Source organism: Scophthalmus maximus, chromosome 15 (genome assembly GCF_022379125.1).
Source record: "Scophthalmus maximus strain ysfricsl-2021 chromosome 15, ASM2237912v1, whole genome shotgun sequence".
NCBI lineage: Eukaryota > Metazoa > Chordata > Actinopteri > Pleuronectiformes > Scophthalmidae > Scophthalmus > Scophthalmus maximus.
The window spans coordinates 9,460,529-9,485,481 of NC_061529.1; the positions used below are offsets into that span (position 1 = coordinate 9,460,529).

Here is a 24,953-nt window from a genome sequence, read left to right on the forward strand (position 1 = left end):
TGTTTTGTTTTGTTTATTTTAGTGGATTCGTCACTTTACAGGCTACACTCAAAACCCAGAAACAGAATGTCAAGCTATATATATATATATATATATATATATAATATTTATTTATCTATTTTTTCCATTTAATTCACAAATTTCTTCAGAGAAACATTAGGCTCTTTTAAGGCATTTCCCAAATCATTTTGTTAATCTGAAGTAGTTTCGTGGATTTGTTGCTGTGTGCTAGCTGGAATTTAACTAACTTTTGAATATGTGATACAAAGTTTGATTATCAGGTCGCATATCTAAATCTATTATGTTATTATCCACTAAAACTATATATTTTGTGTGACCCACAATTAAGACTCAACTTGGAAAATGCCTTTTTTTTTTTTTTTATCCGGCTGCAGATAGAAATACCAACAAAACTGTAGGTTTTGCTCATCAAACTTTTTTGTTTTTTAAGCCAATAACACCAAACACCATATTGTTAACATTTTTTGCCTTGGCCTAATTAAATGTTCACATACTGACACTATGGAGTCTTACTCATATTAACAACAAGTTATTTTTTTTCTGGCCTTGTTCAATCGTAAAGACAACCACAGCAAGGTCGACCTAATATTATGGAACAGAGATCTGTAGTATAGATCCTATACTAAATGTCTCTTAAGAAGACCCCTCATTGAACTTACATGTGACTCGTTCAGTAAGCTACACTGGACGTGACATTTACAGCACGAAAGGCGTGTGGCAGTGCACAGAATGACTTGCATTTCAGCTGCCTATTGAATTTCAGGGCTGCAGTTTCCTCGTGTCAGTCATAGAGAAATGACAGACGACTGCTCATGAGACCTGTAAACAATGGATTTCTCTCATCCATTTCCCTCTGAGAAACTGCATGTCACTATTGCGAGGAGGAGAGGAAAACAAAGCCAAAAACGGTTTGCACATTGTCCCCTCTGATTGCACAAAAAAAAAGGATGTGTTGCAAGCACAGGTTCAAGGAAGAGGTATCTGTATAGAATGCCTTTAGTTATAGCATATAACCGAAAGACATAACTTTTGAGTTTTCAGTTTTAGCAAGAACATTTGACCGATTTGGTCCCAGCCTGTTTAAAACTCGGCATATTTAACAGTTTCCTGTGTTACTTCTAACTCGCTTCCCGTCTTTTCTACCGGAAAGCCTTTTCTGATTTTTATCTGAGTTGTTTGTTTTATTTTCAGTTATTTTAATGATTTGTTATCCTGCTCATTGTGAAGCACTTTGTAACGGTGTTTTTAAAAGTGCTTTATAAATGTGGACTTGGATTTTTAAAATCTGAAATGTCATTTTTGTTCTTTTAGTTTCTTTTTTTCTTTGACAAAATGTGACACACCCTCCAAACTTCCTGTGAGACATCCTACCCGGGGGAGATGGACGGATTTTGAGAGTTTAATATTATACATATTTCAAGAAATATAATATAAGAATTGTCTATTCAGGTCAAGACAATGGCCGACTGTCAGTATTTCACAGGTGAAGAGGAGCGAGTACTCACTGTGAGATGAGGCATGCCCCGGACCACCGGGTGCCTTCTTCTCCATGTCACAAAAAGCCCTCTCTTCCCGGTGTGGGAGACGGGGGAATTCCTCTTCACAATGACCCTCGTTGTTGAACGTGACGATACGTATGCAAACCTAAGGGTAGCGGATCCGGTTGACATGGTCCTCCAGGGCGTTGATGGGGCCAGTGCCTCCAGATTTCTGTTAAAGTTACTGTCCAGAATTACACAGCACCAACGTCCCAGTTGCCCACGCTGGAATCTTAAGTGATGAATTAGTCCGGAGCAAACAATGCAGGGTATTTATTTCTTTTCTTTCAGTAAAGTGGGTCCTCAAAAGTACACTTGTAGTTGAATCAACATATGCTGTACTTTGCTTCAGTCTCATAGAGTAACTAGCTAATCTTGTTGAAAATAGCCAATTAATCAAGCAGGTCGGCAATATCCTTTTACTCCCCTGTCCGTAAGTCATACATATAGATTGATTATGTTAGACACAAACCGTACACCTTGTCGATTCAAAATACTATCATATAGTTTTCATTTTATAATAAAACTTGACATCATGGTAAAACCATAGACTATATAAAAGAAAGTGAAGCTGATGATGAAGTGCCTTAAACCTGTATTCTCTGGACTGGCCAGCAGTGGGCGACTACATGGGTTGCAAAAAGAAGTCGGTTTTACTATAGAAGTCTATGAGAAAACGTTTCTACTTCTCACTTGATTTATTACGTCAGTAAACATTTTCCTTTATGGTCTCAATCTCTAGTTTCAAGTCCTCTTCAATATTAGAAGTATTGAAAATAGATGATTAAGTGTGGTTGACAGCCAGCGCCGTTGGACAAGCGAACATGGATTGGATAAACACAAACCAAATGTTGACAATAGTAAACAAAGTAAACATGATCCACCTGTCGTTTCACCTTCAATGGAATCAAACAATTTTTAGCACATTTTTAGTTTGCCGTGCACCATTTGTACTGGACTGGAACCGACACAATGCCAGGATGCCATTATGAAAGACGTATTCTTCCCTATGAAACTTGACCTCCAGCTCTCCGACTTATGTAATGGTCTTCCACGGCAGCCGAGCGCGGGGACATGGGGACACCGGTGCTGTGTGAGTACTAAGACCTGTGTATAAGCAGCACTTCCAGCCCTTCCATTGGGTGAAGCGGGACAATGTGTGCCCGAACGAATGAAGTTTAGTTACACTTTCTCACAAAGGTTCAGCGTCGACTTGCTTAATAGTCGTGGGCACTACCTCGCCCCAGGAGGTAACATGAGGCCCGATCCTGACGACTTGCTGCCTCTGTCTGGGGAAAGACTACACGGGACAGTGTGTCACAGGAGCTCGTGTGCTAGAAAAAAGAATGGGGCCGATAGTAGGGCAGTCGGAAAGATGAGCAAATTATTGCCAGCAAGAACATTTTGTTTGTTCGGTGGACAACTTTCACACAAATGTTGCTAAGTTTATTTCCCTATAGTAGAATAGAAAAAAAAGAAAAGGCTGTATCTTTTGTATAAACACACCCAGTACCCTTTGAACTGTACTTCACAGTTAATATTCAACCACACAGATAAAACACATTTGTGATAACATTGAAACCACATACTTCATCTGCACAACAACACAAAACACACACGCAAAGTACTTATTATTCTCCATCAATAGGAGGTAATGACTATATATATATATATATATATATATATATATATATATCTTTTTTATTTTATTTTAATGATGGCAGGATCTACCCTGGATTTTTTGGGGGGGTTTGAGATGTTCTTTTTGAGTCCGTTTCATCTTCTGAAACATCCTATCAGATGCAGACAGACAGACTCTGAGAGGCAGTAGTCATGGTGAGAGCCGAGCAGCGCAGACTGCTCTTTTGATCAGTGGCCATGGCACGCCTAAGCGACCTGGCGGAAGGACCTGAAAAACCAGCTGCCGCAGATTATTACTCTCAGCGAGTGAGTGAGTCAGTAAGCGAGCGAGCGAGCGTGGAGCCTCCTCCTCCTCTTCACATAAACACTCTGATTCCCACAGAAAAACTACTCACACACTCATTAACTCACACACGCACACACACACACACTCACACACAGGAGTCCCTGCTTGTTTTAAACTCTCGTGTTCTTGTCCGTCCCATCCGTTTTTTACCTGTGGGACTGTCACTTTACAGCAGCACCTGGGACTGTACATTCCTCTCTTGTGAGTGAAGCTCACACACTCCTCTGGACCTGCTGTGACCCTCGGCCCTCCACCGGTGGACTATGCCCCCTTCGGTCAGCTGAGGGAGGGGGCTCTGCGCTGCTCAGGCTCCCGGCCGGAGAAGGCTTGGGCTGAAATCAAAGAGGAGACGTGAGGTAAGTCACAAGGTTCATCATCCGCCTGTGGCTCCTTTTCTCTCTGTAGATTTGAGGTTTCCCCGTGAACTTGTGTCACTTGTGTATGTGTGTGAGTGCACGGTGGTTGTGTCAGGGTGTGTGGGTTGCTCCTGACAACATGGCGAGACAACCAGGTGAGTCTCCGGTGAAAGGGAATAGCTCACATTCCACAGAGCTGTGGGATTTATGAAATCTGCAGTTGCTGTCGAACCAGTGGAATTGGCACAGATTCACATCAGAGTGAGGAAGTTTCAATTCCACAGTTTCACTTCCCACTGCTGTGTGTGCGTGTGTGTATCTCTTCCTGATAAGTGAGCGTGTGATGGAGCCGCTGCACTTATCATCTCATCAGTAGCCACTACGTTGTAGGAAAATATGAGTGCTGTTTGTACAGTGCTGCTGCACTAATTCAAAGCTCAACGGTGTGTGTTTGCATGTAATGTAAGCGGACTGATAGTGACGGACCTGCGCACTTTGTATGAACAATAATTTGCAGGGCTTTTGACTATGGGGAGAGGTGTCTGCCAGGCTACAGTCAGCCTTATGAAGGCCACTGACTATGTTTGTATGTCAGCTCCAAGTGCTCGAGGCTAGATTAGGCTAGATTTTACAGTTTGACTGTAAAATGTTGCTGTAAATGTTGTTACTTGTATGCCTCTTTTATTTGTATGTCCCTATATACGCGGGCTGTGGCCAGAGGCATTATGTTCTCTGGTTTTCTGTCGGTTGCATCTTTGTGAGTGCAACGTCTCAGAGAGACTCTTCGGATTTGGCACAAAACAGTCGGCCTCCAGGATGAACTCATTAGACTTTGGTGGTCAAAGTTTAAGGTGAACTCACTAATCATGGCCAAAACACAAGAATTCAACACTTAATACCTAATATCTTTTTAGAACATATATTACATGACTCTGGACAGGCATGGACGTAAACTCAAACTTACAACTGCGAGTCGGTAATTCTACCTATTGGCATAGCTGTTTTAGATAGAGACACAAGACACAAAAAGACAAATGTAAAAAGGGAAAAATATAGCCCCAAACCATAAAATCTTGAAGAAAATAATATAATACTTGTGTGTATAAGTGCCATCAACAGGCTATTCCCTCAATCCAGGTTACAGGACATAATATCTAATTTTTTTGATGAAATTACATGTATTCCTCTTCAGAGTTTATCAAGTCACCAGAATCAGATCAGTGATCACTGCAACCCAACTCTGCCTGAGAAGTCCCACACGTTCCCACGAAAGAGAAACTTAATCTTCTGGCTCGCTTAGCAGATGATAAACATTCAGTTTCTTCTCTTATCATTTTAGCGGGCGATAAGTATTGTTTAAAAATCCTGCGAGCCTTAGAAAGCACACTGTGCTGTGCACACTGAGCATACCGACGGTATTCTAGTCTTTTGTATCAAGACAGACACACTTGTCAAACTTGGACAACGTTGGACAATGACTGGATCAGTCAGAGCCCTTTTAAAAGTTACTGACATGGAGGATGGCGTGTTTGTGCCAATTTTTATTTCTACTGCCACGGGAAGAAAACATTGTTTGCTTGAACTGTCATGCAAACCCACTGTATTGTACCGTTGATGACCGAGTGGTTTTCTTCGGCCCTACTTCATTTTTAAAAAGTTATACTTTACCCATCATGATATTTGTAGGGACAATGAAGCCTGTACTTAATTACTGAGTGTTGACTTTATTAAAGTCCAAATATCAACCATACTCCTATATTATTCCTTTACCACACACACACCTTTTAATTAATAAGCCGGTTGTTCAGTCTCTGACGTCACTGCATCATTCACGTCAACAGGCTACTGCGCGTCGTGCCAAAGACTGTCAGCGCTGCAGCAAATGACTGAGGTCGATTAAAGTCATAGTTAAATGGCCCTTTAAGGCGACATCTGGAAAAGGAGCGGCCGTGGGGTGTTTACTGTACGTCTGATGTGGTACAGATGACCTCTCCGCTGCGACTTCGCACCGCGGGGCCTCATCTCGCAGGCTGAAGCTGAAGTAATTGCCCCACCAGTGTCTTATGAAGCTGCTTCAAATTGACAGCTCAAATATTGACTCCCGACGTCAAGCGGTCGGAGGGCAGGCTGTGAATGTGTTTAACAACAGGAGACTGTGTCGTCCCTGATGGGTGGACGAGAACGTGCGCAGGGGGGGAAAAAAGATGAGTGGGTAAACAACTTTGTCAGGCGTTTCTTCGTTACAAAAAAAAAAAAGAAAAGAGGAAACTAAATTGTTCCTGTTCTGTGTCCTCTCTCTGAACAGACCAATAAATGATTTGTTTACTGAGGGGGGGAAGAAAGGATATTGAATCTGCTGTGCAGCTGAATCGCTGCGTTTCGTAGGACAACAAACAAACTATTTTTACAACGTGGAAGATATTGCGAGCAGAGAAAAAAAAAAATCATACAGTTACAAATTCCCTTTCCCCCCCAAAAGTTCAGAGGAATTTAAAGAAAATAATAACAATCTATTCAAATTATAAATGTCCTCTGTGATTTTAACATTGAGACACGAAGGGGAAATTCCACAATGAGGTCAATATTAACTCCTGCACAAGATGTGAAAGGATTTTCCTCAAATCTCAAATGAATGATTTAATAAATAAGACCCCACTTGCCACACTAATCCCTTCTCTGAGATGTGGAATTTGAGAATCAAAGCATCGCAATCACAGCAACTAAACACATAAAGTCTATAATGTCCTTCAATTGTACAGTGATGAAGCCAATTACTATTCAATGTATTACTTTTGATTCAGCACTGTTACAGAACAGTATTAATATAATAGGATCAAATCTTTGTTAATCATGTACCAAGTCTTGCTTACCATCATATTTGAATTTCCCCTATAAATAAAGAATTTGACTCAACAGATTAATGTCTAAGTAAGTCAGTTGGGGATTAACTAATGGTCATTAACTAATTATTATCAACTAATTGGTTTAAAGTAAATGTTTGAACTGGTGGAGTGAAATTAAACAACAAGTAGACATTGTTACACTGCCAGTCCACCCGTGTTGTATGTTCTCAGTCGTCAGTGCATCCATAGATGTGTTTATTTCGGCAGGTTGTTGTCATACTCCATCATCTCAGGCAGTCGTGCTTATGTGGAGTGAAACCAATTATTGTGAAGGATTGTGCTAGAAAGAATAGATGCCATCACCTCTGCTCGCCTAAAATCAGTGAAAGGCTGAACACAAAAATGTGCTTAACTGGTAAAAGGCGTGTCAACTGTAGCTGTTTCCTCAGGTTAGGGTTCTCCCGATCATTATTTCAGCTGTGCCACACCAAACCTACACCTAAACCTGACCTGCAGTCGGTTGGATGAATCACCCACTTCTGTAAGAACACCCCATTCTGTGGGAGTCGACACGCCCAGCCATCGCTGATGAAATGGCTTTGCCAGGGCTACAGTAACACGCATCGCAGTATCGAGAAGCTTTTGTTACTGAATATTTCCTGTAAAAATATTTATAGTTAAAATGTTAAAGATTAGCCGACTAATTATTTTATTATTCCTTATTAAAAACCCTCTAGAGCTTTATCGATCTGTAAACTGTCCCATCAGCTAGCAGCTCGCTTAGTGCAGGTAGCAGACAATATCGTCCCCCAGAATTACGACACTGAGCAATATATATTACTCGTGCACTTAAATGTATCTGCACATGGGTACAAAGTCCATCACGTATGTACATACATGAATCAGGTCTCTTTCATGTCGTAACTAAACTTTTGGTTGGATCTAATGTTCAAACGCTTCAGTTCACCCGTCAAACCTCAAATCTCTGCATATTTGCTGTTCATTTAAACAAAGAACAATTTCAGGTAAAGAAAACCCCAAAAACAACACCTTACGCCAAATTGTCCATATTGTGCACACCCTTTAAGCATAGCATTGCCAACATCAACAGCGTACAGTATTTTCCACCATGCGCAACAAAGCAGTGGTGCTATCAAAGTCATACAGATCAGTTAGCCACTTATCAGAAACTGTCACCTCTGCAAACAGCCAACCTGATATATGTCATTACTAATCTCTTTGCTTCAAAGTGTGTCAACACAGGGAGAGTTGTTCTGTAATATTTGCTGTGGAGCAGGAAGCTGGATAAGACGTGCGGTACGCCAGTACGAGCAGCGACTCCGGGCCTTTGACAGCCTTTAAATACGAAACTCGGATTTGACTTTTTCGTCACATTTCGGTGAGACAACTTTAAAATCCTAGTCTGTGTAATTTTTTTCCACAGATCATGACCCTGTGAAAAGGAAATGCACCGTAGTGTTCTCCATCTGTCAGGTGATGGGGGTCACATGAATGAGGCTGTAAATTGACATTTCACTGTGTTTGCATTGCAGCATGTGCACAGTGAGTCTATAGGTGAAATGTTAACTTTAACGCCCGTTGATGGTTAAGGCTATGTACACAAGCCACGTGTCCATACATTACATGTTAAAGAGGAGAGGAGCCTGAAAGAAAATTAAAAGCCAAAATATCGCGTACATTTTGCGCTGGTGACGTCATTTGGAACCAGAGTCTACACAGTATCAGTATTTTATCAGAGGAATAAACACTTAAATATACAGCAGAGTGATTAGAAAATACCTAAAATGACAGGAGCCATATTTTCGGGAAATTTATTTGACGTGTATTTTGACCATTCAGACATCAGAGGGGTATCACGCTTCTCATCTATGTGGAAGAAAATAATTAGGCCACTGTAAGTAAAGAGAAAACAGAGAGTCTGTCAGTGTGTCTTTCAGCAGCAAGGTGCCCCCCCCCCCCCCACCACCTTTTCATAAGAGGCCTTTTGTGAGAGCACCTGGTCCATACCTGAATTGTGATATTTAAAAAAAAAAATAGTTTTCAACATTCATAATGTTTCGCAGTAACTTCACAGGTTGTGATTTGATGCTATTGACCTGAAGGTTTTACTGCAAATTTATATGTCACAATAGAATAGTCCAACTTGGTCGGTGGCGAGGGATGAGTTGTGTCTGTTTGTGTGTGTGTGTGTGTGTGTGTGTGTGTGTCAGACTGCTCTTCTGTGTGTCAGGGTTTTCATTTTTTCGATACTTATTTGTCTGCTCGAAGCACCTGTTCTGGCTCGTGTTGTAATTCTACCAATAGCAACATTTGAACGGCAAATATCATAATGATACGTACACCATAAATGCACAGTCTGTCATTTCTCTGACAGCATAGCGAAATAATCCAGTTTACACCCTGCATGATTCTAGTGTTAGTCACTGAAGCTGTCAAATGAGTAATGGAAATAATGGAGCCCTGAAATAAAACTGAAAATGTATTTAAGAAGTCAATAAGAATTACAGAACTGCCCATAAAATAATAAAGGAAGCTTTACATATTTGTGACGAATGAGGTCATAAGAATAAAGATGATCATTGTCATGTGTGCCATCGTTTTGACCATGATGTTTTCCTAATTAATGACCACGTCTGAGTCACACTAAATTAACTCAGTCACCATATCTTCTACTCTTTGTTTTACGTCACACTATGTGAAAAGAGGATGAGGAACTCCCGCGATGACGCTCGCACGTTCCCATACCCAGTACAAGAGGACACTTAAGTATCAGGGACATTTCTAAATCAAAGGCTGAGTGGAAATCTAAATGTAATAATCACATGAAGACATGAAACACAGAATGACAGCAGGTGATGAGGTTTGCACGGGTTTTCCGTCTCTGGGTAGGTGAAGGCATGTTACCCTGACTCAGGGGAAGTATCGGTTACGGGGACAGCCCTGACCTACGGCACTGTGCAGATTGTTTCTTCTAAAGTATCAGGGATCCTCCTCAATGTGAGTGGATCTTCGCATGACTCATAACAATTGCAACACGGTAGATTAGATGTAGATCAAGATTACGACACCAGAGAATACATTTTGAATTGTTCATTTTGGATAACTATGAGTCATGGTTGCATTCAGCGGCCCGACTTCTTTACCAGGCTGTAAGAAGGGGCACATACCTCGGATGTAACCACCAGGTCCTCGTGGACCTCTTGAGACCCAGTGCTGACTTGGATTCTAATCCTATGAAACAAAACAAAAAAAACCTTCGGAAAAACCAATGTTCAACTTTCTGCTTAATCACTGGCAGAAATGAACAACGAGACCTGTACTTGACCTGTACATTGATCCTATGTTAGTGAAGTCGGCACTGAAAAGTATTTCGTACTTAATGTTCTGGTGAGGATCCTCGTTCCTGCGGTTTCTATAGAATATTTATTGATTGGGGCCTCTCCCTCTGCTACACATGCCACATGTCAGTCAATATTCTCATTTCCTCATTATATTTCTGAATCCTTGTTTGATCTGTAGCATGACTGCAAATGATTTTTTTTATCACATACCTGTCATTGTAACACTGTTAAACAGTGGTTTAACTGATTATTTCATTTACTAAAGAGTTGTTGTTTTTTTTTTGTCTTTGTAGGTTATTGCTGAAGATGCAAGCTCCAACTGTCTCACCTGGGACCAACACTACAGCAACTTCAAACACAACCACCGTCACAAAGTCCAAAGAACAAATACTCATCCAGAGTAAGGATGCCTCACCTTGTGTTCCTACTTGTGTTTTCTTCTCCCTTGCCTTCTTGAGTAACACATATGTATAGGGCACACTCGTGTGAAGGAGATGAGAAACCATCTGATCAATGTCCCCTATAGTGAAACTAATAATAATGTCATTAGATGATAAGCCAAGCCTCATAAATAATCTATTGCGTCATGCAGGCTTGTACGGGAGTGGCACCCATGCATTTAATAGAACATTAAACATAATTTTGTGTTCTGATTGCCTGTGAGTGACGTTGTTGCTAAGCACCAAACACCTACATGTGGAGTTAAAGCAAAATAAGTTGCACCGCGAGGAGCAGAGGCGTTAATGGCTCATTCCTCCTCTTTCTGTGTCTCTCAGGTTCTGGGGCAATGATTGCCATCATCGTCATAGGGATCATAATCATTCTCGCCATTCTACTGATCATTCTGAAGACATACAACAGGTAAGGCCACATTCTGGTTCGACGGGACAATTCCTGCATTCTGAATGTCACGAGCCGTCAAACAACAACCCTGCTATTTTTATCCTGAGGAAGAATAGACGCCTGCTGCTGCTTTTTGTTATGCATCTTATTATAAGGCTCCAGTACAACGACGGACATTCCCCTTTTATATTCCATAGTTTGAATAGTTTAGATTAATCTTGTGACCCCTTGAATTGTGCTGACCAGCAAGTTGGACTCGTTTTCAACAGTCCATGAGATACTGTATTTATTTTATTCAAAATAACAGTCCATAAGTATTGAGCAAAATTAACAAAAAAATAAAAATAAAAAGTACTCACAAGTTAGTTGCATGAGCTCTGTCTGTTTATTATTATACGACGTAATTATTTTCATTATGAGGCCAAATCGTGTGCGATGCCTTTTATTTTGTAGTTGGTCATAGTTTGAGCTGACAATAACAACTTTTTTGTTGTGTTAGTAAATTAATAACAACTCATCATATATGACCAGATAATGTGTATTGTGTGCTAAGTTTCAAAATAAAAAGTTACTATAAATTATAGTTTTTAAGCATTGAGTATCACAAAATGGAAAAGCTCAAGTGCAAGTTGCTCAGGTGTAAAGTAAATATGCTTTGTAATGTTGTGCCAATGTAAACCTGGGGGCAGGGCCCCCGATGGGTCATATCATACATTTGTTTTTTCTGTTTTTTCAGATTTTTTACAGAATGTGTTTGGTGTCTTTTGTAATTGACCACTGAAGTAAAAGGCCAAGCAGCAAACATTATATTAGACAGCTGCTATATATTTAAAGTATTGTTCACTAAAGCAACTATGAATGAACATTCATATAAATTTGCTAAATAATGGCCCACTAGATAGAACGTGAGTGATATGAGATTTGTTTTTAATATGGTCTCATTTTTGCCAGGCGGACACATGTATCCAGAGTCCTGGGAGTCAGCGGTGGCTCCAAACCTCTACCGAAGGTGACACAGTCCACGGTTCAGAGCAGCATGCCACTGAGCCCCATGGGAATCGACTCTGTGTCGGGCGGGGTCGCCAATTCAAACCCGGCCTTGGAAAACGGCTTCCGGCTGCCCCGGGCGGAGTTGAACAGCGTGGAGGGAAACCACATAGAGCAGTTCAGCACCACCAGCGGCTCCACTGTGGTCACCATACACGACACTCCATCACTGGGAAACACATAGCACCAAGACTGTGGTTTCGTCTCACAACAGGCATCGACTGATGCGTCGTCTTCGTCCGTGTGCACACAAACTGTGTGCCGACTGAATCCCGTGGAAACTCAATCCGAGACGACAGAGTTGTCACTGTCGGCCCTCACCAACTGAACCACTGCTGGTGACTGCATGGTTATACGTCATTTTGGTGTACAAACATACACAAATGAAGAACAAAACTGTAACAGAAACAGACACAATGGATCAAGTGAAGGATGCTGCATGATGGGAAGAGTTGTGAAGAGTGGCTTTTTGGTGTCAGAGTCAGTGTTCAGATTATAGATGACATTTAGTTTCCTACTGTTTTTTGTTGTGTGTTTTTGCTATTGTTGTTGTTGTTGATGTTCCATCACTACTAATACAATGAAGAAAATGTGTAGTAAAGACTGTAATGGCTTGAAATGTTGGTCTTAAATGTGTACATTTCTGTATCAAGAAGAATCATATAGGTTCATGAGTAACTTTAGAATTAGTATAGTAAAAAAATTGATAAAAAAGACGTTGGAGGCTAACTCATTGTGTAATAGTGCAATTCAGGATAAACGTTGATACAGCAGATTTATATTGATAGACAATACTATTCTCTCCGATGAGTTTTTGTTTTAAGATTAAGGAAAAACCACGTACATTTAACAGACCACAGACATATTTTGTGAAACATCTAGGTTGATGTGCTTTCTTTTCTTTTATATGCCAACAGATTTTGCACTTTATTCTCGTATTCTCCCTGTATTTGTATCGTTTGTGGCTCATTATTAAATTAAAATAAATGAAAATAAAATGTAATGTTTTATAAATGTGTCCTGCTTGTGATGTGTACAGATGATGGTATGACAAATGGTGATGATGTCTAAAAGGCCATAAGTGAGAAAAGAAAAGGTATATTTGAATACGTTATATCGCCCTCTGCTGGTTCCTCTTCGTCCTACCACAAAGGAAAAAAATTGCAAAGCTGCATTCAAGATGACTAAAAATGTTGCAAAAAGATGCATTTCACACGGAGGCCGTTGGTGTAAAATTGTTGTTTACCTGAGTTTTATTTTAATTCATCATAAATCGTGGGGTAGCTTTAACACGTATAATTGAGCCTCGTTATTTTGAGAAACGTTTAAAATGTGTTGCTTAAAATCAAAGACTGCTCTTGAATGCAACTCCGCGGCGGCTGTTTACTTCCTGTTTATATACAGTCTATGTTTACCTCACGATGGTGTCCGTAGGTGAGTTCGGCTAACAACATAATCCACCCCGATATTCACTTCACTTCAAATACTACATTTGTTTTTAAAGTTACAAAAAGGTATCCGCTTCATTTCCGGCATTAATATCACAAAACTAACACTATCACGCCAGAGCCCATGCGAAGGTAGGAAGCTAACTGTAGCTAACGTCAGCTGCTAACCTCGCTATTTATCCGTTAGCTCTTTCGCTAACGTCCAACAGGTGAGTTGTAGAACCTCACCAGTAGGTGATAGTAGCAGGATGTGAGGTGACAGGGTGATGGTGGGTGACGTGACTACCGTGTATCGCAGTGGACCTGCTGAGTCTCCTGCTGGTGTCGGTGCTGTGGGGCTGCACCAACCCGTTCCTGAAGAGAGGCTCCCGGGGGATAGAGACCGTGACAGGGGCCAACAGAGCGTCTCAGCTGCTGGCCGAGGTCAAGTTTCTGTTCCTCAACACCAAGGTAAACCCTCTGACACCAATTCAACATGTGTGATTTTAAATAGTTTGAATTATTGAATGGACTTCATCCTCCTGCAGTACCTGGTCCCCTTTCTTCTGAACCAGAGCGGCTCGTTGGTCTACTACTACACACTTTCCACCTCAGGTGAGCCTGCCAGCACTTTCGTCACTGACTGGTGGCACGTGGCCCTGTGGGGAAAAGCACAGGTGTAAATAATGAAATGAATTAGTGAATTTAATCAGGAACGTCAAAAGGTCTATCGTAAAAAATAAGGTCAAAATGTCTATAATAAAAAACGTCAAAATGTCTATAGTAAAAGTCGTCAACGTCAAAATGTCTATCGAAAAAAAAAGGCAAAATGTCTAAAGTAAAGAACGTCAAAATGTCTATAGTAAAAGTCGTCAACGTCAAAATGTCTACAGTAAAATCGTCAAAATGTCTATAGTAAAAAAAGTCAAAATGTCTATAGTAAAAAAGTTCAACGTCAAAATGTCTATAGTAAAAAAGTCAAAATGTCTATAGTAAAAAAAGTCAAAATGTCTATAGTAAAAAAGTTCAACGTCAAAATGTCTATAGTAAAAAAGGTCAACGTCAAAATGTCTATAGTAAAAAACATCAAAATGTCCATAGTAAAGAAAAAAGAAAAAACGTCAAAATGTCTATAGTAAAAAAAGTCAAAATGTCTATAGTAAAAAAGGTCAACGTCAAAATGTCTATAGTAAAAAACGTCAAAATGTCTATAGTAAAGAAAAAAGAAAAAACGTCAAAATGTCTATAGTAAAAAAAGTCAAAATGTCTATAGTAAAAAAGTTCAACGTCAAAATGTCTATAGTAAAAAAGTCAAAATGTCTATAGTAAAAAAAGTCAAAATGTCTATAGTAAAAAAAGTCAAAATGTCTATAGTAAAAAAGTTCAACGTCAAAATGTCTATAGTAAAAAAGGTCAACGTCAAAATGTCTATAGTAAAAAACGTCAAAATGTCCATAGTAAAGAAAAAAGAAAAAACGTCAAAATGTCTATAGTAAAAAAAGTCAAAATGTCTATAGTAAAAAAGGTCAACGTCAAAATGTCTATAGTAAAAAACGTCAAAATGTCTATAGTAAAGAAAAAAGAAAAAACGTCAAAATGTCTATAGTAAAAAAAGTCAAAATGTCTATAGTAAAAAAGGTCACGACAAATTGTCTATAGTAAAAAAGGTCAACGTCAAAATGTCCATAGTAAAAAACGTCAATATGTCTAGAGTGAAAAACGTAAAAAACATCAAAATGTCTATAGTTAAAAACATAGAGGGTTGACAGTTGACATTTAAACTTTAAACTGGCATGAAGGTGAATACATAAACATGTCAAGAAGAGCGGATACATTGAAGTGCAACTCCCAATAAGTTATTTTTGATACAGCTGATTTTTTAAATGTTAGAAAATGGTCAAAGAAAAATGCTGATCACATTTCTGCGTGAGTCAAAGATGATATTCTAACTGCTTTTATGTGTGTGTAAAATTGAAAATCCCTATTAAAATTGTACTATGATGTAACTTTACATTACATTAAATTCATTTAGCAGACGCTTTTGTCCAAAGAAACTTACAATAAGTGCATTCAACCATGAAGATATTACTCAAAAGTGCAAGAAATTAGTAATTACATAAACATTCATTAAATATGCAAAAAACACTTCAAATGCTATTTGTAATCAAGTGCAAGTTTTTGTTTTTGTGAGACAAGGAAGGGGAGAAAATCCTCACACCTGAGAATCTGCAACATGCAAATATTTGGCATTCTTGCTTGAAAAATTACTTAAAGCGTTTAGCAAAAAAGTTGCTGATATATTTTTAGTTGATCGACTGAAATGAGCAGCTTTGTTTTTTGTAAAAAAAAAGGGAAAAAAAGAAGGTTGTGTTAAAAGTGTTCCCTGATTTACACAAGGAATACATTTCCCTTTTCAAACATTGGTCTTGTTGGAACAAATAGCTGTGGTGTGTGTTGTAAATGCTCACGTTAGACTTAAATTTAACAGTCAACTTAACATTTCTTCATGGAGATTAATTTCCAGGTATTTATGTCTGTTGATTTCAAGATATTTTAACTGAAAAGAAAATCTCAGGAGCTTTAAAAAAATTGCATTTATTTTGAAAAATCACAATTATTTCCCAGTTTTTCAAATAATCATATTACACTTAATTGTTTTTTTCCTTGTTTCTCATTCAGAGCACAACATACTGAGTTTTGCATCAGACCATGTCTTTTTTGAAAGTGGATGATGATTTGTGATTCGGGCAGATATGAAGCTGTTGGCAAATAATCTTTGAAAGCCTTTTTTTAATGCAAATCTTATTTCCAATATTCTCTCACTTCTCCTCTTATCCAGAGTTATCACTTGTTGTTCCTGTGGCCAACTCTCTCACATTCCTCTGCACTCTGCTGACTGGCAAGTTACTCGGTGAAGAGTTTGGAGGCAAACGTAAGTCACAAAAATGTTTTCTTTTCAGTCACACAGCCAGGGATGTTGATTCACACGAAGGCAGATGCAGGTATTAAGATACTCCGAGCTTTAGGATCAAAGTAACATGAGGCTATTGAAACACATTTAGAGCTTTTACTTACTTATTTGACGATATCACATAAACAAGACACAACATACAAACACATTACTTCGCAGTTACATCCCCCCTGTCCTTGAAAAATACTTTACTGGTTGTGTTATGTCTTTAATTTTAAAAGTTGAATTTTCTGTCAAATCCTTCCCCACGCACCTCGCAATCTTCAGAGGCTGTCGCAGGAATGTTTCTCACCATGGCCGGGATCACTCTGTGTGTCATAAGCTCCATCAAGGACAAAGACACTGGGAAGCAGGATATGACCGAGTCTCTGCTCTGACAGAGATCAGGAGGACTGAAGCACATTCTTCCGAATATTCGGCAGGGAATGAAAGTAGAGAGTTAGAGCGGGACTTGAGCTGGCGATTTAGATTCAGGCAATGTCTCCTTAGAGAAACGGCTCTGTTGAATTGTGCCAAAATGAACTCGGTGTGAGCTTCAGAAGACCTGGTCTGAGACTCTCACACCAAGTTGGAAGGGGAAATGAGTTCACGTAGAGTTCACCCCAGAGCTAGATTAGATTTATGGCTCTCACATAGAAATCAGTGGTCGTTAACGTTGACTTTTAAGCACCCTGCTGTCCCGCCGTGGGACTGGCATCTGCAGAAAAATAGAGAACACGTTCAAATAAGTCTGGGGTTTAAAATGGTGTAAGTCACCTCCTGGTTTCTGTGGGACATTTGATGATTGGCAGGGGGATAATGCTGTTTTTCCTTGTAAATGTGATGTATTACTGAGGTAGATTCAGTGAAGCAGTAATGAAGGACTTAGTTGCTCTAAGTGTGAGTGAACCTTGTTTGCCCTTTCAACCATTCTGGACATGTTGTACAGTATTCAGAAATAATTCACATGCTTAGTAATATATTGTATATTTTATTGTCATGGTATTTAATTCACACAGAGCACTGTACAGATGACTTGTCATTGTTGCATCTATTCAGCTTGTCACGTAGCTGATATTTTATTAAGAAATTGTTGGCAAAACATGATTATTCGCCTTCGTTGTATGAATGTACATATTGTAAATGGAATAAATGTATACGGGTATTCGAAAAACAAAAACGTTTTTCTTTTTCATGGTCAGAAGCGGATGAGTGAAATTTCAAAAATGGTTTGATTTTCTTTTTCTATTTTGAATGACAAAAAATCTAATCACTAGAAAACTGTTTTGTCACATTCTCAGACCAGATGTCATTCACAGGGCAATAGACAACGCCGAAGTTAGCTCCCGATTCACATTTTGTGATTCGGCAGTTAAGGGGAAAGTTGAGGGAAATGCTGAGCGACCTGCCCTTTGTGGATAGCATAATAGCTACACAGAGAGGCCAAATACTCTACTACCCACATTCTATTGGTGAAAATGCAAAAAGAGTGACTTCACTGCTTTTTTCACCTCTAGACCACATTGGACCAGGTCCAGATAAATGACAATTCATCTGTGATCCGATGACTAAATGTAGCATGTGTATTGTTCTACGGATTCTTAATTGTCTCCGTTTAAGGAGGGAACACCTTCTGACAACACTGCGGCCCATCCATCCCCGATGACAAGAAAACAAAGGGATCATTAAGCAGTTAGCTCCACTCCCACCGCATCCTCCATGCAGCCAGCACAAGTTGTTGAAGCTGAAACTTAACAGCTACTTGTTGCCCCCCACCATTGACAGTGAGGCTGATCCATTGGCTTGGTGGAAACTCCACCAGGTCACCTATCCAAAACGGAGCAAACTAGCTAGGAGGTATCTTTGTATCAACGCCACTAGTTCACCCTTTTGGAGAGGCTCTGCAGCACACCAGGGAATGTGGTAACATCTCGTCGTGCATGTTTGATACCTGCCAAAGTTAACATGCTGGTATCACATGGCCCAGAACTTGCCTTAAGTAAATAACTAAGGTGGCAACTTGCCCTAAAGGGGAGATATTCCCCCTAGCACTATAGATCTCTGCACCTTGTTGGCCGGAGTCGAGACAATAGTTATTTTATATTTAAATGATTTCATCCCCCCCCCCCCCAAGATATTGTTTCATTTCAACACTGTATGTTAAGAATTGTTTTTGTAAAGAATTTATAAAACATATTTTTAAGATATTTTAAAAGGAGCAGGGGAAATTTAACTTTTTTGAGAATCAGTGGGCATGTGCTATTTAATGTTTGGGGTCTATGTTGGCAGTATACCAATTAAAGCAGAAAGACATAGAAACTGTAGAGCTAATATGCACAATTAAACGTTTGTTTTATTTATCGCAAGTCACATCGTCATCGCAGTATTGAACAATATTAATTGCACGTCGCAAATTTTCCAGATATCATGCCTAATCATAACATTCATTTAGCCACATGGGTCCTGCTGAAACACTAATTGCCTGGTTATCTGCTGGGCTTTGGGCCGTGGTCCTTGTGCTCATGTGACCTCCTCGATGAGTCTTCTGTGCTCGTCATTCACTGGTCGCCCTCGTGGTGGTTCTGTTCTACTGAATTTGAAGGGACATTGTCCTGTGGGCTATCCTGTCAGAACAATGCATGAAAACAAAGAAATCAAGCAGATATTTTCAATGGGCCTGGTCATGGTGATGTCGAATGTCGTGCACTGATTTTACGATATGAGGTGGTCGAACCCGCCTTCTCTCCGCCGCTCTTTACCTGAGAGTTGGGCGACGAAGGCCTTGAACATGTGCGCTTCAGCTCAGATTCCTTTTGAAATGGAAGACACATTGATTGTTGACTCATTTTTTCTGTGTCCATGTACAAGTAAATGTAAGCTGTCACTCATTGCTTCAAGTAGTTTGGAGAGTGTGTCGCTGTGTGTACCTGTATTTCACCAGCAGACTTCTCTGTCTGTTCGATACCATTTTGTTTAGGTGACTTTACCTTTTTTTTTAGAAAAAGAAAATGAACATTATATCCGAAAAAGTAAACTGAACCTTTCCCATTAGGACAAATGTATGCTTATTATTATTATGCTTATGTTTTGGTTTGTGTTTTATTTTTCCATTTTCAGAAGAAAATATGTCAAATATCCATCCCTCATATTTTATCTCACCTGTGCAAAATATAAACTCGCAATGGCACCATGGCATAAATACAGCATCTGGAATCTCTAAAATTTCCAAATTAGACTCTAAATGTCTTTTCAGTGTGTAGAAAATTCTAATTGAGAATGTGTGAATGTAAAAGACAGTTTTTTGCCACATTTTGTCATTTAGATATGAAAAGTCTTGTTGGGAAAAAAAATTCTGACTTCATGCCTACCTGCTGTGTGCTGTGCAGAGGATCATCTGTGAGTTCTTCATCCTCCACTACTTCTGCCACTCTCTTTGAAAGGACACGAGAGACTGATTTAGATTTAGTGCTTTAACCATGTACACTTACAGCAACTAATGTTTCTCCTTGTGTGATATTTTTTGTCATTTTACCACACACAGATATATTCATGTTACGTTAACCTGGTCAACAGGAAGCTCTGTAGCTGTATTCTCATCCTCCTGCACCACCTCGGCTCCTCGAACCTCCTCTCTCCTCTTTCGTGCTGCCCTTTTAAATACGCTGGGTTGGACTGTAATAAACATACATCGATACTCATTTTATACTCATTTTGAATGTGAAGACATCGGATTATATATATATTAAGTAAGATTTAATGTGGCTCCTAACCAGATCCATTACTAAGTGGCAATCTCATCTGTCCTCTGTTTTTGCGGATCTTGACCGGCCTGGCAAAGAACACAGATGCCTCATCTTCCCCCGGTCTCCTGCTCCTCTGCTGTGTGGCTTGTGGAGGTGCAGCTTCATCTCCTGTTGACTTCACCCTCCGACCATCTGACTGAGTATTACATATAGAAATTAACAGTTCCAATTTAGCACGTGGTGTGAATAAAATACACAGGAGGATTTTTTTATTTTCTTTTACCTCTGGGGAATCGAGGAGGGCTGAGTCACTGTACTGGTCTGCTGGACCACTTCCTGCTTTCCTGTTCTGAAAGACAAAATCAATGTCCTTCAACAGATTTGATTTTTAGTCAGTTATCTTCTGAGTACAGTCATTGAGACCTGTATACTGCAGTATAACATTCTGAGATTGTCTTTTATCTCTGCCAAGGAACTTATGGTAATCATTATGGTAAAAGGAGGTCTGCGGTCTCTGTTGTAAGAAATGAGAAATGAACTGACCTCCGTTCTCCTCAACACTCTTTTCTTTCCTGGGTAAAACCTACAAAATAAAGATAAAACATTGTTGTGTGAACAAAGTATGAGATAAAAGTGCATATTATCTTTTTGTACGTGCACAAGATGTACATTCATGCAGACTCACAGAGGACCCTGCATAACAATACCTCTCTGCAGCTTTTGAAACCAGCAGCTCCACATATGGAAGTTTCTTGAACCTCTCGGTTCCCACGGCAACATAGCAGTGGCCGGTCTCCAGCTCCACAGCTGAGGACACAGTCACTCCCTCCAAAGAACACAACCTGGTGAAGCATTAGAGATGTTTCATTCAGTGGAGTTCTCCTGCAGTTTGTATTGCACAATAAGTGCACAAACTGTATTTGTGTGTGTGTGTGTGTGTGTGTGTGTGTGTGTGTGTGTGTGTGTGTGTGTGTGTGTGTGTCCGTCAGTCTTACGGACCTGCGCACAGCTCCGGTTCGTAGGCAGACCTTCTCTGTGACCAGACTCAGGATCTGCTCCAGGTCCTGCCGCATGCTCCGAGGGATGATGAACCGAAATGGCGGACACAGGAAATCTCCATTACGGAAAACACTGAACACAAGCGTTAAGGGTTAGTTTACATCTCTTTTTCCAAGTCTGTCTCTCAACACTGGAAACTACAAGAGTTTTTGGTTACTACAATTGTTCCTGTCTGTACTGGCCATGACGAGATCCCTTCCCGTGTTATTCCAGTGTAAGACATATGAAACAGAATCAAGTGTCCTCGTTCAGTCACAAAATGCATAGTAATGTTCAGCTAAGTATGACCTGATGACGGCAATAGAGGAAAGGTCTGAAAGTCACCAATGTTTTTATGGGTCATTCTGAGGGGAACATAAATGTGTGAAACCTTTACCAAATGCATGGCAAACATGGCATTCAATAGTTGTTAAAAAGGTAAAAGTGTAAACATGCTGGTGGTGCAAGGGGGAAAGTCAGGGGATCAAGGTCAGCTGGAGTTATCCTCTGGGGATCATAAATATCTGTATGATATTTGATCTCATTCTAACCAACAATTGTTGAGATATTTTGCTGTAAACCAAAATGTTTTTGATAAAAGTGTCGTCACTTTTATCAAAAACATTGTTCATTTGGAAGTTGGAACTTTGAAGATATATCTCGTCACGTCCAGAATGGAAATAAGGAACAATTGCAGCAATAACTGTTTCAAAATACAAATGTAAATGTAAATGCTAACAGAATTTGAACCCATCCTTTAAAGAGAGTCTCTCGCAGATAATATCTTCATGTGTGTGTTTGCATGTGGATTGTCCAACTCACTGTATAATGCATGGTACAGGTATAAACTTCCTCCATTTAGCTGAAACATTTGGCCTCTGGATTATTTTTGCCTGGAGGGGAAATTCAGAGAATCATATGCATGGTACAGCTGAACACCATAATGTTGACATTTTCACAGCAATATTGAATATTCCCTCATCAGATTTGCATCATCCATGTCCTGCACACCTATTACGCTGCACGTCCACAACAGCAGAAATCATTTGTCCCAAATGTCTAATGACTGACTAACTATTCCGCTCATGTCGGCTCAAATGCCGCAGCCATGGAAATTGACGTCACTCTGCGACTTCTTCAATGACACTTTAACACGCCGCATCGGATCCGAAGGCTCCTCTCGGGAAGCTGTGACCCATGATGTCCCATATCAATGAAATCTGGAGCCAATATCCGTGTCTGCTTAGCTAGAATAACTGGGACAAATCAACTCAGAGCAAAAATAGACATTGATAATCCTCCCTTATAGTTTTTACTTTGAAGGGGCAGACATTTTTAATGCATTTACAGTGTCTCTGCGCAGAGAGGCCTGCCCAGACATGCACATTGCCTGATAACGTGGTGCGGAAGCGTTAACTCTTTGTTTCACCAGCAGGATCAGAATCTCTAATACAGTCACACTTCCTGCATCGCTCCACAGCAACCGCAACACAGGCATGTAAGACTTTAAAACCAGATAAGACAAATCTGCTTCCCACATGGCAGACACCCAAGGCACACACAGTTACTCACCACTCTTTTATGTTTTGCAGAAAAGCAACACTGATGGCTTAAGACTAAGAACACAATCTGCGTCTGAAAAACCAGGCGGCCGTTCTTGCCAGCCGGTCAGAAAACAAAGTGGCCACTTGTGAGCATGAGTGGCTGTGTGTGCGTCCTTGTGTGCGTTGCTCTGAAATCAATCTTGTGTGAATCTTGAGAGAGCTCCCGTCGGCATACACTAGCGCTGTGATCCTCATCATGCTCTGTGTTTCTTTCAATTTACAGGGAAATGTTTTCATTCGAGCAACGAAAGAGAAAAAGTTGAGTTCAGATTCATTCAGCCAATTTCATAATCTCTGACGCCCTCTAAGATTTACTGATCAACGATTATATCCGCCTGTAATTACTGAATCTAAATGTCACACGAGAGCCTTGAAAGGCCACCGTGGAATCTCAAAGTGACTGTGATGGACAGAACATCATTAGCCCATTATTAACGGTAATTTACATGACAGCCTACGACATCAGGGGGATGGTACGTGTTCAGAGTGACCCATGCACTCGCAAGAAAGTGCATGCAACCTTCAGTAACTAATGCCGACATAACAATGTGTCGTTACTTTTACAGGCACATATGACCTTTACTCAGTAATGGAAAAGCCTGCTCTCAGTTCTATATTTGATTTGGCAGGTGTTCAAAGCTGGATCGACTTGACATGGGCACAGTGAGTCCCGGTGGTGCATTCCTCCTGGTTAGACGGAGATTAATGAGTGATGGATTGTACTCTCGGCCTTGAAAGGAAGTGGCCCGCATGAGAAAGTGAAAGCCTACCTGGGTTTCTTCACGTGCAGCAGGCTGCTTTTTTGCTCCCACGTTCAGGTAGCTGCACATTAAGACAAAAGATACGATAAAGAAAAGCCCGCAACAACGTTTCATCTCTTTTCCAGACAACAAAACATCTGTTAGGGTTGATTCTAAATCTATGTTGATGTCTAATGTAGAGACAGTAAGCCTTCTATTTGAGGAACTGTACACCCCGGTATCTGTAAATGTCTTTTGTACTCACTCCAGTTTCTTGAACCTTTCAAAGCCAGCAGCAACGTACTGGGCTCCTGTCTGCAGGTCCTGGAGGTCCGTGACCTTGTGGCCCTGCCTTGGAGTGTACAGGGTCCTGACGGCGAGCGGCGCTCCGATGTTCTGGGTCACTTCGTTCAGAAAAGCCTCCATGGTGGCCATTTGTCTCTGGTTGACCACAAACCTCCGTCCATTGTAGAAGGGGTCACCGTTCCTGTACACCACCACACTCTTCACTGGCGGCAGGAGAGTTGTGGCCGCGGTGCTGCCAGCCATCTCTGAGTCCACACACACATTTAAAAAAGCTGTTTAGTATTTTCCAAGTAAATACACACACACGCACACACACAAACATACTGACCATTTTCACATTCACACTCCTAAGTTTTTGGGTCTCACTTGTTCAACAACCACACATCAATACAAAGACATGATCTTTGATCCGTACAAACGCTGCTCAATCACACGCCTGGTGGAAGAAGAAGCGGGAAAATCTCAGAATGTGAAGGCAAAGGTGAAAATCAGTCCCTCCTGTTGTTGTGGTCTGTCTGGACTCCCACTCACCACGTTCTGCTCCTCTCTGTTCCCTCTAACACACATACTACTCCACTGATGCCGGTGAGTATTTCCTTGTTGCTATGGCAGCGTGGCCAGCAATGACTGGCTTTGTGGGTCAAACCATCGGCAGCAACCACAACAAAAGACACAGACAGAGGAGGGGAGAGTGGGTGGGTCGCTGTGTTGTTAGCTCACTCAATAAGAATATATCATGGATATTAGCACTACCGAGCAAGTGCAAGAACCAGAAGGTGACAGAGCCATTACTGCAAATCATCAGAGGCTTTTTAAATAGACAATTCAATTTCAAAATGAAGCAAACTTACAATAAAATAGGTTTTGGAGGGAGAGGCAATTGGATTTTATTTTTAGACTTTCAATGCTTTATCCTTCTTAGGTGACAATAACACCATAAGACAACAGCAGCTTAACAGGAAACTCTCGTGTGAATAATTGTAACGACCGCCTCCTGATGAGTGAGAACTCATTCATCGAAGTCCACATGGGAAATTTGAGCTTCTGAGACAAAACACAAACTTGTTTAAAGGCCAAGGATCCTCCCATGAATTCCTTTCAATAGATCTCCGTCCTACACAATAGTTAAATACCTTAACCTCTCGCAA

General features: G+C 40.4%; 3 protein-coding genes across 7 annotated transcripts; 2 read left to right on the top strand and 1 right to left on the bottom strand.

Annotated features, from left to right (window-relative positions):
• The first annotated feature begins 3,519 nt into the window (after positions 1–3,519).
• On the top strand, positions 3,520–13,000 carry LOC118285898 (non-compact myelin associated protein). Its single transcript, XM_035609846.2, has 4 exons — positions 3,520–3,902; positions 10,401–10,507; positions 10,884–10,968; positions 11,902–13,000. The coding sequence occupies exons 2-4, from the start codon at positions 10,414–10,416 to the stop codon at positions 12,179–12,181; spliced, it is 459 nt and encodes a 152-aa protein (XP_035465739.2). The 5' UTR covers positions 3,520–3,902; positions 10,401–10,413; the 3' UTR covers positions 12,182–13,000.
• A 352-nt stretch (positions 13,001–13,352) lies between these two features.
• On the top strand, positions 13,353–17,554 carry tmem234 (transmembrane protein 234). The gene is made up of 5 exons (XM_035609847.2): positions 13,353–13,431; positions 13,744–13,895; positions 13,973–14,039; positions 16,264–16,356; positions 16,663–17,554. Exons 1-5 carry the CDS (start codon positions 13,419–13,421, stop codon positions 16,770–16,772), a joined length of 435 nt encoding a protein of 144 aa, XP_035465740.1. The 5' UTR covers positions 13,353–13,418; the 3' UTR covers positions 16,773–17,554.
• A 1,155-nt stretch (positions 17,555–18,709) lies between these two features.
• Positions 18,710–24,485, bottom strand: dcdc2b (doublecortin domain containing 2B). 5 transcript variants are annotated; one of them, XM_035609835.2, is made up of 14 exons: positions 24,337–24,485; positions 23,765–24,050; positions 23,530–23,581; positions 21,978–22,048; positions 21,117–21,248; positions 20,825–20,959; positions 20,661–20,700; positions 20,401–20,466; positions 20,145–20,313; positions 19,937–20,046; positions 19,743–19,805; positions 19,302–19,361; positions 19,134–19,184; positions 18,710–18,998 (listed from the first exon to the last, which is right to left on the bottom strand). In XM_035609835.2, exons 2-14 carry the CDS (start codon positions 24,046–24,048, stop codon positions 18,933–18,935), a joined length of 1,299 nt encoding a protein of 432 aa, XP_035465728.1. In that variant the 5' UTR covers positions 24,049–24,050; positions 24,337–24,485; the 3' UTR covers positions 18,710–18,932. The 5 variants fall into 5 exon arrangements, with proteins under 5 accessions (XP_035465728.1, XP_035465729.1, XP_035465730.1 ...); XM_035609836.2 differs by having other exon boundaries at positions 24,221–24,374; XM_035609837.2 differs by having other exon boundaries at positions 24,242–24,339.
• Between the last annotated feature and the right edge of the window lie 468 nt (positions 24,486–24,953).

Bases quoted from the DNA above. Each gene is read 5' to 3' on its own strand.
- LOC118285898 (XM_035609846.2), top strand. From the start codon at position 10,414: ATGCAAGCTCCAACTGTCTCACCTGGGACCAACACTACAGCAACTTCA. The intron at 10,508-10,883 runs GTAAGGATGCCT...TGTGTCTCTCAG, and splicing joins AGAACAAATACTCATCCAGA to GTTCTGGGGCAATGATTGCC. The intron at 10,969-11,901 runs GTAAGGCCACAT...CATTTTTGCCAG, and splicing joins ATTCTGAAGACATACAACAG to GCGGACACATGTATCCAGAG.
- tmem234 (XM_035609847.2), top strand. The intron at 13,896-13,972 runs GTAAACCCTCTG...ATCCTCCTGCAG, and splicing joins TTCTGTTCCTCAACACCAAG to TACCTGGTCCCCTTTCTTCT. The intron at 14,040-16,263 runs GTGAGCCTGCCA...CCTCTTATCCAG, and splicing joins CTACACACTTTCCACCTCAG to AGTTATCACTTGTTGTTCCT.
- dcdc2b (XM_035609835.2), bottom strand. From the start codon at position 24,048: ATGGCTGGCAGCACCGCGGCCACAACTCTCCTGCCGCCAGTGAAGAGT. The intron at 23,582-23,764 runs GTGAGTACAAAA...CTTAATGTGCAG, and splicing joins GAAAGGTTCAAGAAACTGGA to CTACCTGAACGTGGGAGCAA. The intron at 20,314-20,400 runs GTAAAAGAAAAT...TGTAATACTCAG, and splicing joins CCCTCCTCGATTCCCCAGAG to TCAGATGGTCGGAGGGTGAA.